This window comes from Cebus imitator, unplaced genomic scaffold, assembly GCF_001604975.1.
Source record: "Cebus imitator isolate Cc_AM_T3 unplaced genomic scaffold, Cebus_imitator-1.0 Scaffold579, whole genome shotgun sequence".
Classification (NCBI taxonomy): Eukaryota; Metazoa; Chordata; class Mammalia; order Primates; family Cebidae; genus Cebus; species Cebus imitator.
In genome coordinates this window covers 514,793-527,043 of record NW_016107894.1, presented here as the reverse complement: position 1 = coordinate 527,043, position 12,251 = coordinate 514,793, and the positions used below count along the sequence as shown (strand labels likewise).

Below are 12,251 nucleotides of genomic sequence, written 5' to 3'. Positions count from 1 at the left end.
TTTTTGAGATGGAGTTTCGCTGTTGTTGCCCAGACTGGAATGCAATGGCATGATCTCGGCTCACCGCAACCTCTGCTTCCTGGGTTCATGCAATTCTCCTGCCTCAGCCTCCCTAGTAGCTGGGACTACAGGCGTGTGCCATCATGCCCAGCTAATTTTTGTATTTTTGGTAGAGACGGGGTTTCACCATGTTGACCGGGATGGTCTCGATCTCTTGACCTCGTGATCCACCTGCCTCAGCCATGTTTTTGTATTTTTAGTAGAGATGGCGTTTTGCCATGTTGGCCAGGCTGGTCTCAAACTGCCCACCTCAAGTGATCTGCCCGCCCTGGCCTCCCAAAGTCCTGGGATTACAGATGTGAGCCACCGTGCCCAGTTGTCTATATTTATTATTAAACTTTGCCCATATCCATTCCCTCAGAGCTATAATTTTAGTGACTGAGACTAGTCAGATAAAGGAAATGACATTAAGGTTGATCATTATGTGAAGTGTTCCTCATGTTATTGAGATTATAACATCTCTGTTTAACCACACCTTCAATGCCTCAAAAGTGCCTGGCCTATTCATGGTATTTTTTATCAACAATATCACATACTTGTCTATATAAGTCTGATTTTGTAGTAGTCACATTTATAGTTTTCTTCTAATATGGTCATGTCTGAGCATTTATATGTTGATATACATGTTATTTTATAACTCTTCTTTAATTTTTCATTTTTGTTATAGTTAGCACATTATACTGATATTTAAAATTTTATAAGTTTAAGTAAGTTACAGTAGCTCTGCATTTTATTTTAGGAAGAGATAAAGTTATTACAAAAGATTTATAATAAAAAGAGGGTATAAAATATCTTTTTTTAAAATATATTTTTTATTGCTTTTTAGGTTTTGGGGTATATGTGAAGAACATGCAACATTGTTGCATAGGTACACACATCGTAATGTGGTTAGCTGCCTTCCCCCACGTCACCTATATCTGGCATTTCTCACCATGTTATCACTCCCCAACTCTCCATCCCCCACTGTCCCTCCCCTGTTTCCCCCCCACAGACCCCAGTGTGTGATGCTCCCCTCCCTGTGTCCATGTGTTCTCATTGTTCAATACCCACCTATGAGTGAGAACATGTGATGTTTGATTTTCTGTTCTGGTGTCAGTTTGCTGAGAATGATGGTTTCCAGGTTCATCCATGTTCGTACAAAGGACATGAACTCATCATTTTTCATGGCTGTATAGTATTCCACAGTGTATATGTGCCACATTTTCCCTGTCCAGTCTATCATCGATGGGCATTTGGGTTGGTTCCAAGTCTTTTTTTTTTTTTTCTTTTTCTTAATTTATTTTATTTTAGGTGCATACTATATCTGGCATTTCTCCCCATGTTATCCCTCCCCACCCCCCATCCCTCCCCACCCCGCATTGTCTCTCCCCTATCTGCCCCCAACTGTCACTTGTGTGTGATGCTCCTCTCCCTGAGTCCATGTGTTCTCGTTGGGTATAAAACATCTTTAAAGAAAAAATGGTGCTGGCACAGTGGCTTACGCCTGTAATCCTAGCACTTTGGGAGGCTGGGGCAGGCAGATCACGAGGTCAGGAGATCAAGACCATCCTGGCTAACATGGTGAAACCCTGACTCTACTAAAAATATGAAAAATTAGCTGGGCATGGTGGTATGCACCTGTAGTCCCAGCTACTCAGAAGGCTGAGGCAAGAGAATCGCTTGAACCCAGGAGGCAGCAGTTGCAGTAAGCCCAGATCATCCCACTGCACTCCAGCCTGGGTGACAGAGCGAGATTCCATCTCCAAAGAAAAGAAAAGAAAAGAAAAAGTTGTGTGGTGACAACTGGGGAAGCTGGTTGATAAGAACACTGGGGATTGTTACAATAATCTTCCTATTTTTATGTATGAATGAAAATTTCCACAATGAAATGTTTTAGGAAAAAACAGATGGGTCTGATGTGATTGAGAATTGCCGCTTTACAGTGTACCCCAGAAATAGCTACAATTGGGATAAGTGTTATAAAGAAGGGACAGAGTTTCAGGGACAGGGTTTCAGAAGAGCAGTGCACAGTGAGGGATATGCTGTAGTCTGGGAGATGAGGGAGTGCTTTCCTAGGCAACTGACATTTGGACTGAGATTTGAAGGATGAGTAGTTAACTAGATGAAAAGGAGTAAGAGTCTTCCAAGGAGAAGCACCAGCATATGAAAAAGCCCTAAGGTGGGAGGAGAATGGTAGGTGGGAAGTACTGAAAATGCCATTTTGTCTGGATCACAGAGATCTACGAGAAAGTAGCTTAAACCTACATAATATATATTAGCAAGGGCTGTGTCAAGTGAGTCTTGTAAGATCTTTTATTTTTTTTAAAGACAAGGTTTCACCGTGTTAGCCAGGATGGTCTTGATCTCCTGACCTCGTGATCCACCCACCTTGGTTTCACAAAGTGCTGGGATTACAGGTGTGAGCCACTGCGCCCAGCCTGTAAGACCTTTTAAATGTGTTGATTTATGTCTTTCATAATTAGATGCCTCTGAAGGGCTTTTAATAGTGAGAGACAAAGGCATAAAACATAAGCATGTATGAGAATGGCTTTTTCTGTGTCTGACTGAGTGTGTATATTTGGATGGAGGTATTGTAAAATTGAAGTAGGCTAGAATGGCTGAGCCACCTTATGGGGAACAATTGCCATTCAAAAGTCACCCAGATCCCAGCAGACTTTGTCACTAAACCTAGGGCCTCCTACTCTATCACATGATTGAGGATATATCTTCTTTAATCAGTCTGACCTGCTTGAGCATTGCCTGGAGCCATTCAAACAGGCTGGTGGCTCTCAAAAGTGTATCCCTGGGAGTCCTGTTCTGGTCATCAGCTGAGCAAGGTCCTCCTGGCCAACTCTCCCCTAGATAACAACCATTACATCTGGACAGAAATACATAATACCAGTAAAATCTACTGGAGAGTTACAAGAAACCAAGCAGATTCTAGAGGGAAATTAACACAAGAATGGGACTACTTAGAGTAATTTCCCATTTTCATGGCTTCTAACTTTAGGGCAGGCCCTGATCTATGTCATATAGGGTGCTTAAAATTCCAATAGTAGTAAACTTTAGTCTTTGTGGCCTGAAGAACCAGAAGATAAAGCTCAAGGCAACTAAAGCTATTGGAAAGTAAGAATAATCCTGGAAAGCAGAGAGATGCATCAAGCTCTGTGAATAAACTCTGCCCAAGTCTTGTCAGACTGTTGAATTATGCATATGTGGAGCAGACTCCAGAGAAGCCCAGCTAAGGATGAAATTACTGAATTGAGATTTCATCTGCTGCCTAAGAGACAGAGTTTGTAGTTTAAGTCAACCAAGTTAGATATTACTGAAACAAAAGTAAAAGAACAAAAATCAATACCTCATCTCTACTAAAAATACAAAAAAATTAGGCATGATGGCAGGTGCCTATAATCCCAGCTACTTGGGAAGCTGAGGCAGGAGAATCTGTTGAACCTGGGAGGCAGAGGTTGCAGTGAGCTGAGATGGCACCACTGCACTCCAGCCTGGGCAACAGAGCAAGACTCTGTCTCAAACAAAAAACAAAAAATAAAGAGAGAGAGAGAGAAAGAATATAGACATTGTCAGATAATTCATAGCTAGCAGATCTGCATTATAAGAAATGCTAAACATAGTTCTTCAGGCTGTAGGGAAATGATACCAGATGAAAAGTTGAATCTTCAGAAAAGAATGAGGGTTAGAACTTGTAAATATCTGGATTGATAGTTTAAGAGTTTCATTTCCTAAAAATGACTATAACACAAAAAAGCACCATCTTGTGGGGTTCATTACATATGGCATATATAAAACATATACCATAAAACATGGGATTATGAGTGAGGGTAAATGGGCCCATATGGTTGCAAGGTTTTTACAAATTACCTGTAGTGGTACTTTTTAACATAGTTAAGAGTATAATGGTAAAGATATGTGTTGGAATTCCTAAAGCAACCACTTGGGAATATGTAATAATGTAAAGAAGTGTTGCTAAATAAAACTAGTAGAAAAATTAAAGTCAATATAACAAGACCAAAATAGGTATAACTGAACAAAAATGGAGGAGCTAAAAATAATAAAATGATAGATCTAATTCAACTATATTAATAATTTCATTGAATGTAGTGGAAAAGACACTGATTCAGTCCATAATGTCAGAATGGCTAAAAGCAAATGCATGGGAAAAGATCATACAAAGTAGCATGAGAAGCCTAGAGTGGTTGTATTCCGATCAGATAAAATAGACCTCAATATAAAAAGTATCACCAGAGTTAAAGGGATCATTTCATAGCAATAGAAGGTCAGTTCATGAGAAAGATGTAACAGTTATAACCATGCTTGTGCCTGATATCCGAGCTTCAAAATACATGAAGCAAAAATTTGATACAGTTAAAGGAAGAAATAGACAATTCACTATCATAGAGATTTGAAACAACTTCTCTCAATAATAACAACAACAAAAATTTGTATAGATTTTGGGAGGCCGAGGTGGGAGGATTGCTTGAGCCCAGGAGTTCAAGACTAGCCTGGCCAACATGAACAGATCCCATCTCTACAAAATAAAACCATTAGCCCAGCATGGTGCCCACCATCACACCCGGCTAATACTGTATTTTTAGTAGAGACAAGGTTTCACCATGTTGGCCAGGCTGGTCTTGAACACGTAACCTCAGGTGATCCACCTACCTTGGTCTCCCAAAGTACTGGGATTACAGATGTGAGCCACTGCTCCCCGCCTCTTCATAAGTTTAAATTAGAAACCAAGATATATAAAAGGCCACAAGTATTTGGAAATTCAATGAATCTTCTAAATCTGTGAATCAAAGAAGTCACAAGAAAAATTAGAAAGTATTTTGAACTGAATGATAATGAAAATATGACATCAAGATTTGTGGGATAACTGTCATGGCCAAGAGGAGCCAAAGGAGAAATGATGTCTAAATGTAATGTGGTATCCTCGATGACATGCTGGAAGAGAAAAAAGGTAAGAGGTAAAGAATAAGGACATCTGGGCTGGGCACGGTGGCTGACACCTGCAATCCCAGCATTTTGCCAGGCCAAGGCGGGCAGATCGCCTGAGGTCAGGAGTTCTAGACTAGCCTGGCCAACATGGTGAAACCCTGTCTCTACTAAAAATACAAAAATTAGCCAGGTGTGATGACGGGTGCCTGTAATTCCAGCTACTGGGGAGGCTGAGGCAAGAGAATTCCCTGAACCCGGGAGGTGGAGGTTGCAGTGAGCTGAGGTCACGCCACTGCACTCCTGCCTGGGAGACAGAGCAAGACTCCATCTCAAAAATAAATAAAATAAATAAATAAGTAAATATTTTTTTAAAACGCCTGGGCATGATGTGGCTCACGCCTATAATCCCAGCACTTTGGGAGGGAGAGGCAGGTGGATCACCCGAGGTTGGGAGTTCAAGATCAGTCTGACCAACATGGAAAAACCCTATCTTTACTAACAATACAAAATTACCCGGGCATGGTGGCACATGCCTCTAATCCCAGCTACTTGGGAGGCTGAGGTAGGAGAATCACTTGAACCTGGGAGGTGGAGGTTGTGGTGAGCTGAAATAGCACCATTGCACTTTAGACTGAGCAACAAGAGCGAAATTTGTGTCAAAAACATACAAAAAATGCACTGAGGCCATCTGAATAAAATATGGCTTCCATAATAACAGTGTATCAATATTGGTTTGTTAATTGTGACAAATGTAACATACTAATGTAAATTTTTTTTTTTTTTTTTTTTTTTTTTTTAAAGACAGAGTTTCACTCTTGTTGCCCAGTCTGGTGTACAGTGGCCTGATCTCAGCCCACTGCAATCTCCGCCTCTCGGGTTCAAGCGCTTCTACTGCCTCAGCCTCCCAAGTCGCTGGGACTACAGGCGCACACCACCATGCCTGGATAATTTTTGTATTTTTAGTAGAGACAGGGTTTCACCATGTTGGCCAGGCTGGTCTCAAACTCCTGACCTCAGACAATCTGCCCGCCTTGGCCTCCCAAAGTGCTGGGATTACAGATGTGAGCCACTGCACCTGGCCAAATGAAAGATGTTAATATGGGAAATTAGACATGGGGTATATGGAAACTATACTATCTTTGCAACTTTTGTGTAAATCTAAAACTATTCTAAAATAAAACATTTATTAAATAGTACTAACAAATGTGGGCTGCCACTAAAGCAGCACTTACAGATAAGTTTATGGTTTTAAACATATTTATTGGAAGAGAAAAAAGTCCTAAAGACAGTGACTTAAAGTTCTACCTTAAGAAGCCAGTAAATGAAGAACAAAATAAACCCAAAGTGTATAAAAGTAAAGGTAATAACAACAACAGCAGAAATTAAAGAAATAGTAAAAGACAGCTGGGCGTGTGCCTCCACGCCTGTAATCCCAGCACTTTGGGAGGCTGAGGCGGCTGGATCATGAGTTCAGGAGATCGAGACTATCCTGATAACACAGACTATCCTGACTAACTAAAAACAGAAAAAATTAGCCAGGTGTGGTGGCACGCAGCTGTAGTTGCAGCTACTCGAGAGTCTGAGGCAGGAGATCGCTTGAACCTGGGAGGCAGAGGTTGCAGTGAGCCAAGATCACGCTGCTGCACTCCAGCCTGGCGACAGAGCGAGACTCCATCTCAAAAAAAAAAAAGAAGAGAAAAAGACAATAGACAAAATGACAAAATTGGTTCTTTGAAAATATTAATAATATTAACAAACCCGTAGATAGACTGATAAAGAAAAATACAGTTGACCCTTGAACAGCTCAAGGGTTGGGGGCACCGATACCCTGTGAAGTTAATAATCCATGTATAGCTTTTGACTCCCCCAAAACTTAACTACTAATAGTTTATTGTTGTCCAGCAGCCTTATTGATAACATAAGCAGTTAATTAACACATATTTTATAGGTTACAGATGTTATATACTGTATCCTTACAATAAAGTAAGCTAGAGAAAAGAAAATATTATTAAGGACATCTTAAGGAAGAGAAAATATATACGGTTGATCCTTGAACTGCACAGACTTGCAGTTCACAGGTCCACTTATAAACAGATTTTTCTCTGCCTCTGCCACCGCGGAGACAGCAAGACCAACCCCTCCCCTGCTTCCTCCTCAGTGTATTCAGTGTGAAAACTGAGGGTGAAAACTGAGGATGAAGACCTTTATGATGATCCAATTCCGTTTTATGTAAATAAATGTTCTTTTGTACATGAACAAAATAAAGATTATTAAAGGTACTGTTAACCCACTCATGCCTATAATCCCAGCACTTTGGGAGGCCGAGGCTGGTGGATCACCTGAGGTCAGAAGTTCGAGACCAGCCTGGTCAACATGGTGAAACCTCGTCTCTACTAAAAATACAAAAATTAGCTGGGTGTGGTGGTGGGAGCCTGCAATCCCAGCTATGTGGGAGACCGAGGCAGGAGAATTGCTTGAACCTGGGAGGCAGAGGTTGCAGTGAGCCAAGATCATGCAGCACTCCAGCCTGGGTGACAAGAGTGAGACTCTGTTTCAAAAACAAACAGTGAGATGAATGGAGAACAACAAAATTCTTTGAGAAGAATAGTGATCATATAGACTCATTCATTAGCTTGCAGTGCTTATGATTGATGTCACAGTTTTCAATTACGATGTGAACCTTTGGGAAAAAATATGTATATAAATGACACTGTTAAATACAAACTTTGAACTATTAAATAAATGCAACAAGCTATCTGGTTACAGTTTTATAACAGTCTTTTTACAAGCTGTCTTGGGCTTATAGCTTACTCTGTTAGATGATAACTTTTGCTAGTAGTATTATTCCCTTGTTAGGGTCTGTGTTATCCCACCTTATTTCTGGATTAGTTTTTCCTCTAGGGCAGAATGCTTCCAAAGTTCCAGAATTAGGAATTGGAAACTGACACTAGTTATAATTCTGAGTTAAAGAATCAGACTGTGATCTGCCCTATCTATTTCCTTGTCTAGGGGTGAGTGACTTGGTGACTAAGTATGAGAGTCTAAAAGAAAACCAGATGTGGTATGGTTTTGCCTAGGGAGAATGGTAATTTTATTGACAGAATAGTAATTAGGATATTGAGAAAAAAATACCTAGGACAGGGTTTTTAGGATATTAGATCTAACAAATATCACAGGTCTTTCTCATAGTTATTTAGAGAAGAGTTGAAAAATTTCATGAAGGGTATATTTAATTGACATAGGGGAAAAGTAAGGTGGCTAAAGTGAGGATGGCAGTAGGTTTGAATTGCTTATTTACTTTTATTTTGTGAATTCTGTTACCTTGTTGAGATCACAGAGTTGGATGGGTTGTATTTCCTTGGCTTCTAGTCTTCGTCAAGGCCTTTAAAGAGATCAGTGGTTCCCATCTAGAAGTCTACGCTAATTACAGTATTTTGGAAAGCTTAATGGAGTTTATCTATTTCCCCAATTTAAGAATATACAAACTAAAGTTACTTTGTCTGAAATCTTGTCACCTCAGGGTTTAAATACTAAGTTTTCCTTATTGATTTAATACTTTACTTTGCTGGCAGCTACTTTTTTTTTTTTGAGATGAAGTCTCGCTCTGTCACCCAGGCTGGAGTGCAGTGGCATGATCTTGACTCACTGCAACCTCTGCCTCCTGGGTTCAAGCAGTTCTCTGCCTCCACCTCTGGAGTAGCTGGATTTATAGCCCACCACCATGCCCAGCTAATTTTTTTAATATTTTTATTAGAGATGGAATTTTACCATCTTGACCAGGCTGGTCTTGAACTCCTGACCTTGTGATCCACCCTTCTCAGCCTCCCAAAGTGCTGGTATTACAGGTGTGAGCCACTGTGCCTGGCCTCAAACCCCAGTATTGACTCAGCTTGTTCTCACATTTAGTAATCCAAGATGGATAGTTCCATTTGGAATAATCAGCAAATACTTTTGAATTGCTTATGATAGGTCATAGACAGAACTGTACGCGTGAACAAAATATACAAAGTCCTTTTTCTTAGGGTATTTAAATTGTAATTGGCAGAGACAGATAATAACAAATACATACAATGTCATGTAGTAAAAGATACATTTCAGATATCGCATGTTCATAAACTATTCCAAAATTTACTGCCTGAAATCAACTATTGTGTCTCACAATTCTCTGGGTTAAAAAGGACTTCTTTGGATGGTTTATGTATGGGTCTCACTTCCCCAAGTCTGTCGTTGGTGCCTGGACCTGGAGCCCCCAAGATGATTCCTGCTTCTGGCTGTCAGTTGGTCTTCATTGTTGTTTGAGTGCTCAGTGGGGGCCTCTTCTTTTCTACCAGGCCTTTCCCTGTGGCTTTGGCTTCTCACAGCACGGTGGCTGGCTTTCAAGAGGGAGCATAACAAGTGAACAGAGGCAGAAGGTACAGATTCCTGAAAGCCCAGGCTCATAAGTTACACAGCATCATTTCTACCACATTTTATTGATCAAAATAATTCACATGGAAGGAAAACAGACTTTATCTGCCTTTTTGTGCAAGATCACATTGCACAAGAGTACATGGGGTAGCAGATATTGTTGAGACCTTTTAGGGAAACGTAATCTACCACATGCTATAAAAAAAATTAAGCCAATTAATAGGGGAATAGAGAAACTGGAACAGTGTGGAGAGTTGGAGTGTCAGAAAGTGCAATATTATATAGAGGGTCAGGCAGCGCCTCTCCTATAAGGCAATATTTTAGATACCTGATGGAAATGAATGAGCCACAGGAACCATAAGGACTTTTTAAGGAAGAATATTCCAGACAGAGAACAGGAAATGTAGAGGCGGTAAGGTGTGAGGATCTGTGATGTGATCAAGGAATAGCAGTGAGGGCAATGCACGTGCACTAGAATGACAGAGGAAGAACAGCAGAGCATGCAGTCAGGAAGAGGGAAAAATATATGTTTTTTCTTTTCTGAGTTGGAATTTTACTCAGTCGCCCAAGCTGGAGTGCAGTGGCATGATCTCAGCTCACTGCAACCTCTACCTCCTGGGTTTAAATGATCCTCATGCCTCAGCCTCCCGGGCACATGCCACCATGCCTGGCTAGTTTTTTGTATTTTTAGTAGAGATGGGGTTTCACCATGTTGGCCAGGATGGTCTCAAACTCCTAACCTCAGGTGATCCTCCACCTCAGCCTCCCAAAGTGCTGGGTTTACAGATGTCAGGCACCATGTGTGGCTGAGAAAAAGATTTTGTAGCCATGGCAAAGACTAGGTTTTCTGTGAGTGAGATGGATGCCACTGGAAAGTTCTGAACACAGAGGAATTACATACAAGTTGAATTCCTTTATCTGAAATGCTTGGGACCAAAAGTGTTGTGGATTTCAGACTTTTTTGGATCTTGGAATATTTGCATACTTAATGGCTGAACATCCCATATCGAACATTCAAAATCTAAAATGCTTCAGTGAGCATTTCCTTTGAGCATCACTTTGACATTAAAACAGTTTCTGATTTTGGATCATTTCGGATTTCAGATTTTTAGATTTGGAATGTTCAACCTGTATATGTTCTAACTTAAGCTTTTTTTTATTTGAGACTGTGTCTTGCTCTGTTACCAGGCTGGAGTGCAGTGGCACAATCTCAGCTCACTGCAACCTCCACCTCCCGGGTTCAAGCACTTCTCCTGCCTCAGCCTCCCGAGTAGCTCGGACTACAGGTGTGCACCAACCACGCCCAGCTAATTTTTGTATTTTTAGTAGAGATGGGGTTTCACCAAATTGGCCAAGCTGGTCTCGAACTGCTGATCTCGTGATCTGCCCACTTTGGCCTCCGAAAGTGCTGGGATTACAGGCGTGAACCACTGTGCCCAGCCTTTCTAACTTAAACTTTAAAAGAATCCTTTTCTGGCTGGGTGCAGTGGCTCACGCGTGTAATCCCAGCACTTTGGGAGGCCAAGGCGGGTGGATCACAAGGTCAAGAGATCGATACCATCCTGGTCAACACGGTGAAATCCCATCTTTACTAAAAATACAAAAATTAGCTGGGCATGGTGGTTCACGCCTGTAGTCCCAGCTACTCGGGAGGCTGAGGCAGGAGAATTGCTTGAACCCAGGGGGTAGAGGTTGCGGTGAGCCGGGATTGCGCCATTGCACTCCAGCCTGGGTAACAAAAGTGAAACTTCGTCTCCAAAAAAATAAAATAAATAAAAGAATTCTAAGAGTCTTCGGGTACAGCTGTGAGAGGATAAGAGCAGAAGGAAGGAGTAGCGTCAGTAGTAGGGTAATGCCATGTGAGATAATAGATGTGCTGGGTGGTGAGAGGTGGTTGGAGTTTGGCTGCATTTCAAGGTAGGACTGGTAGTTTGCTAATGAGGGTGGATATGGGGTGAAAAAGAAGGATCAAGGATGGCTCCCAAAATGTTTACCCTATGTACCTGGAAGCTTGGCAAGACTGGGGGAGGAGCAAGGTGGAGGTGAGGAAGACACAAGACTTGTAATTTTGAAGATGAATGTCAGAAGGTGTCTGAGGAGAAAAGGTTACTAAATGTTACTTTCTCATTGCAGGTGTGACGTTGCGTGCTTCAGATCTGGTCACTATGGTACGAGAACGAAAATGCATATTGTGCCACATTGTGTACAGCTCAAAAAAGGTAATAATGGAAAAGGGAGAATCTGAGGCTTTAAGACTATTTTTTTAAAGAGATATATGTTATTAATAGATGGGTTAATAAAGCTTTAACAATGTCTTATTTATGCTTCTTTCCTAAACCATCGTCTCATTCCACTGGTTTCTTTCTCATTACTGCCTCATAAAGCCACTACCTGTATTATTAAACTTCTATCCAGAATTTGAAGTTATTCCAACTAGATGGTATAGGGAAATTTAATAACCAGTTATAGAGATGATAACTTAAAATTCCAAGGTTATTTCAAGTTATATTACTTTCTCCAATTTTAAAATAATGTACTTTTTGATTAGCTAAGGATATAGCATTTAGTATATGTACCTACATTGTGTTTGTACCTATGCTTGTGAAAAGTGCAATACAGCAGAAATGGTGTTAACAATATCCTAGAAGTCCACTAGGTGGGGATGTTGCTCAAAGTAAATATCCTTTTTTTTTTTTTTTTAAATGGAGTCTTAACTCTGTTGGCCAGGCTGGAGTGCAGTGGCGCAATCTCTACTCACTGCAACCCCTGCCTCCCTGGTTCAAGTAATTCTCCTGCCTCAGCCTCCCAAGTAACTGGAATTACAGGCACTTGCTGCCAGGCCTGGCTGA

General features: G+C 41.0%; 1 protein-coding gene across 6 annotated transcripts in view; it reads left to right on the top strand.

Moving 5' to 3' along the window:
• The window catches only part of ZNF106 (zinc finger protein 106), a 79,109-nt gene that overhangs the window by 6,739 nt on the left and 60,119 nt on the right, over positions 1-12,251 (top strand). For 5 of the 6 annotated variants that reach the window (XM_037734163.1, XM_017516286.2, XM_017516284.2 and 2 more), the window contains exon 2: positions 11,536-11,621. In XM_037734163.1, the coding sequence (XP_037590091.1) occupies positions 11,568-11,621 (54 nt within the window). In that variant the 5' untranslated portion in view covers positions 11,536-11,567. Of the gene's footprint in view, positions 1-11,535; positions 11,622-12,251 lie in introns of those variants that run through there. The other variant, XM_037734162.1, reaches the window with a different exon arrangement.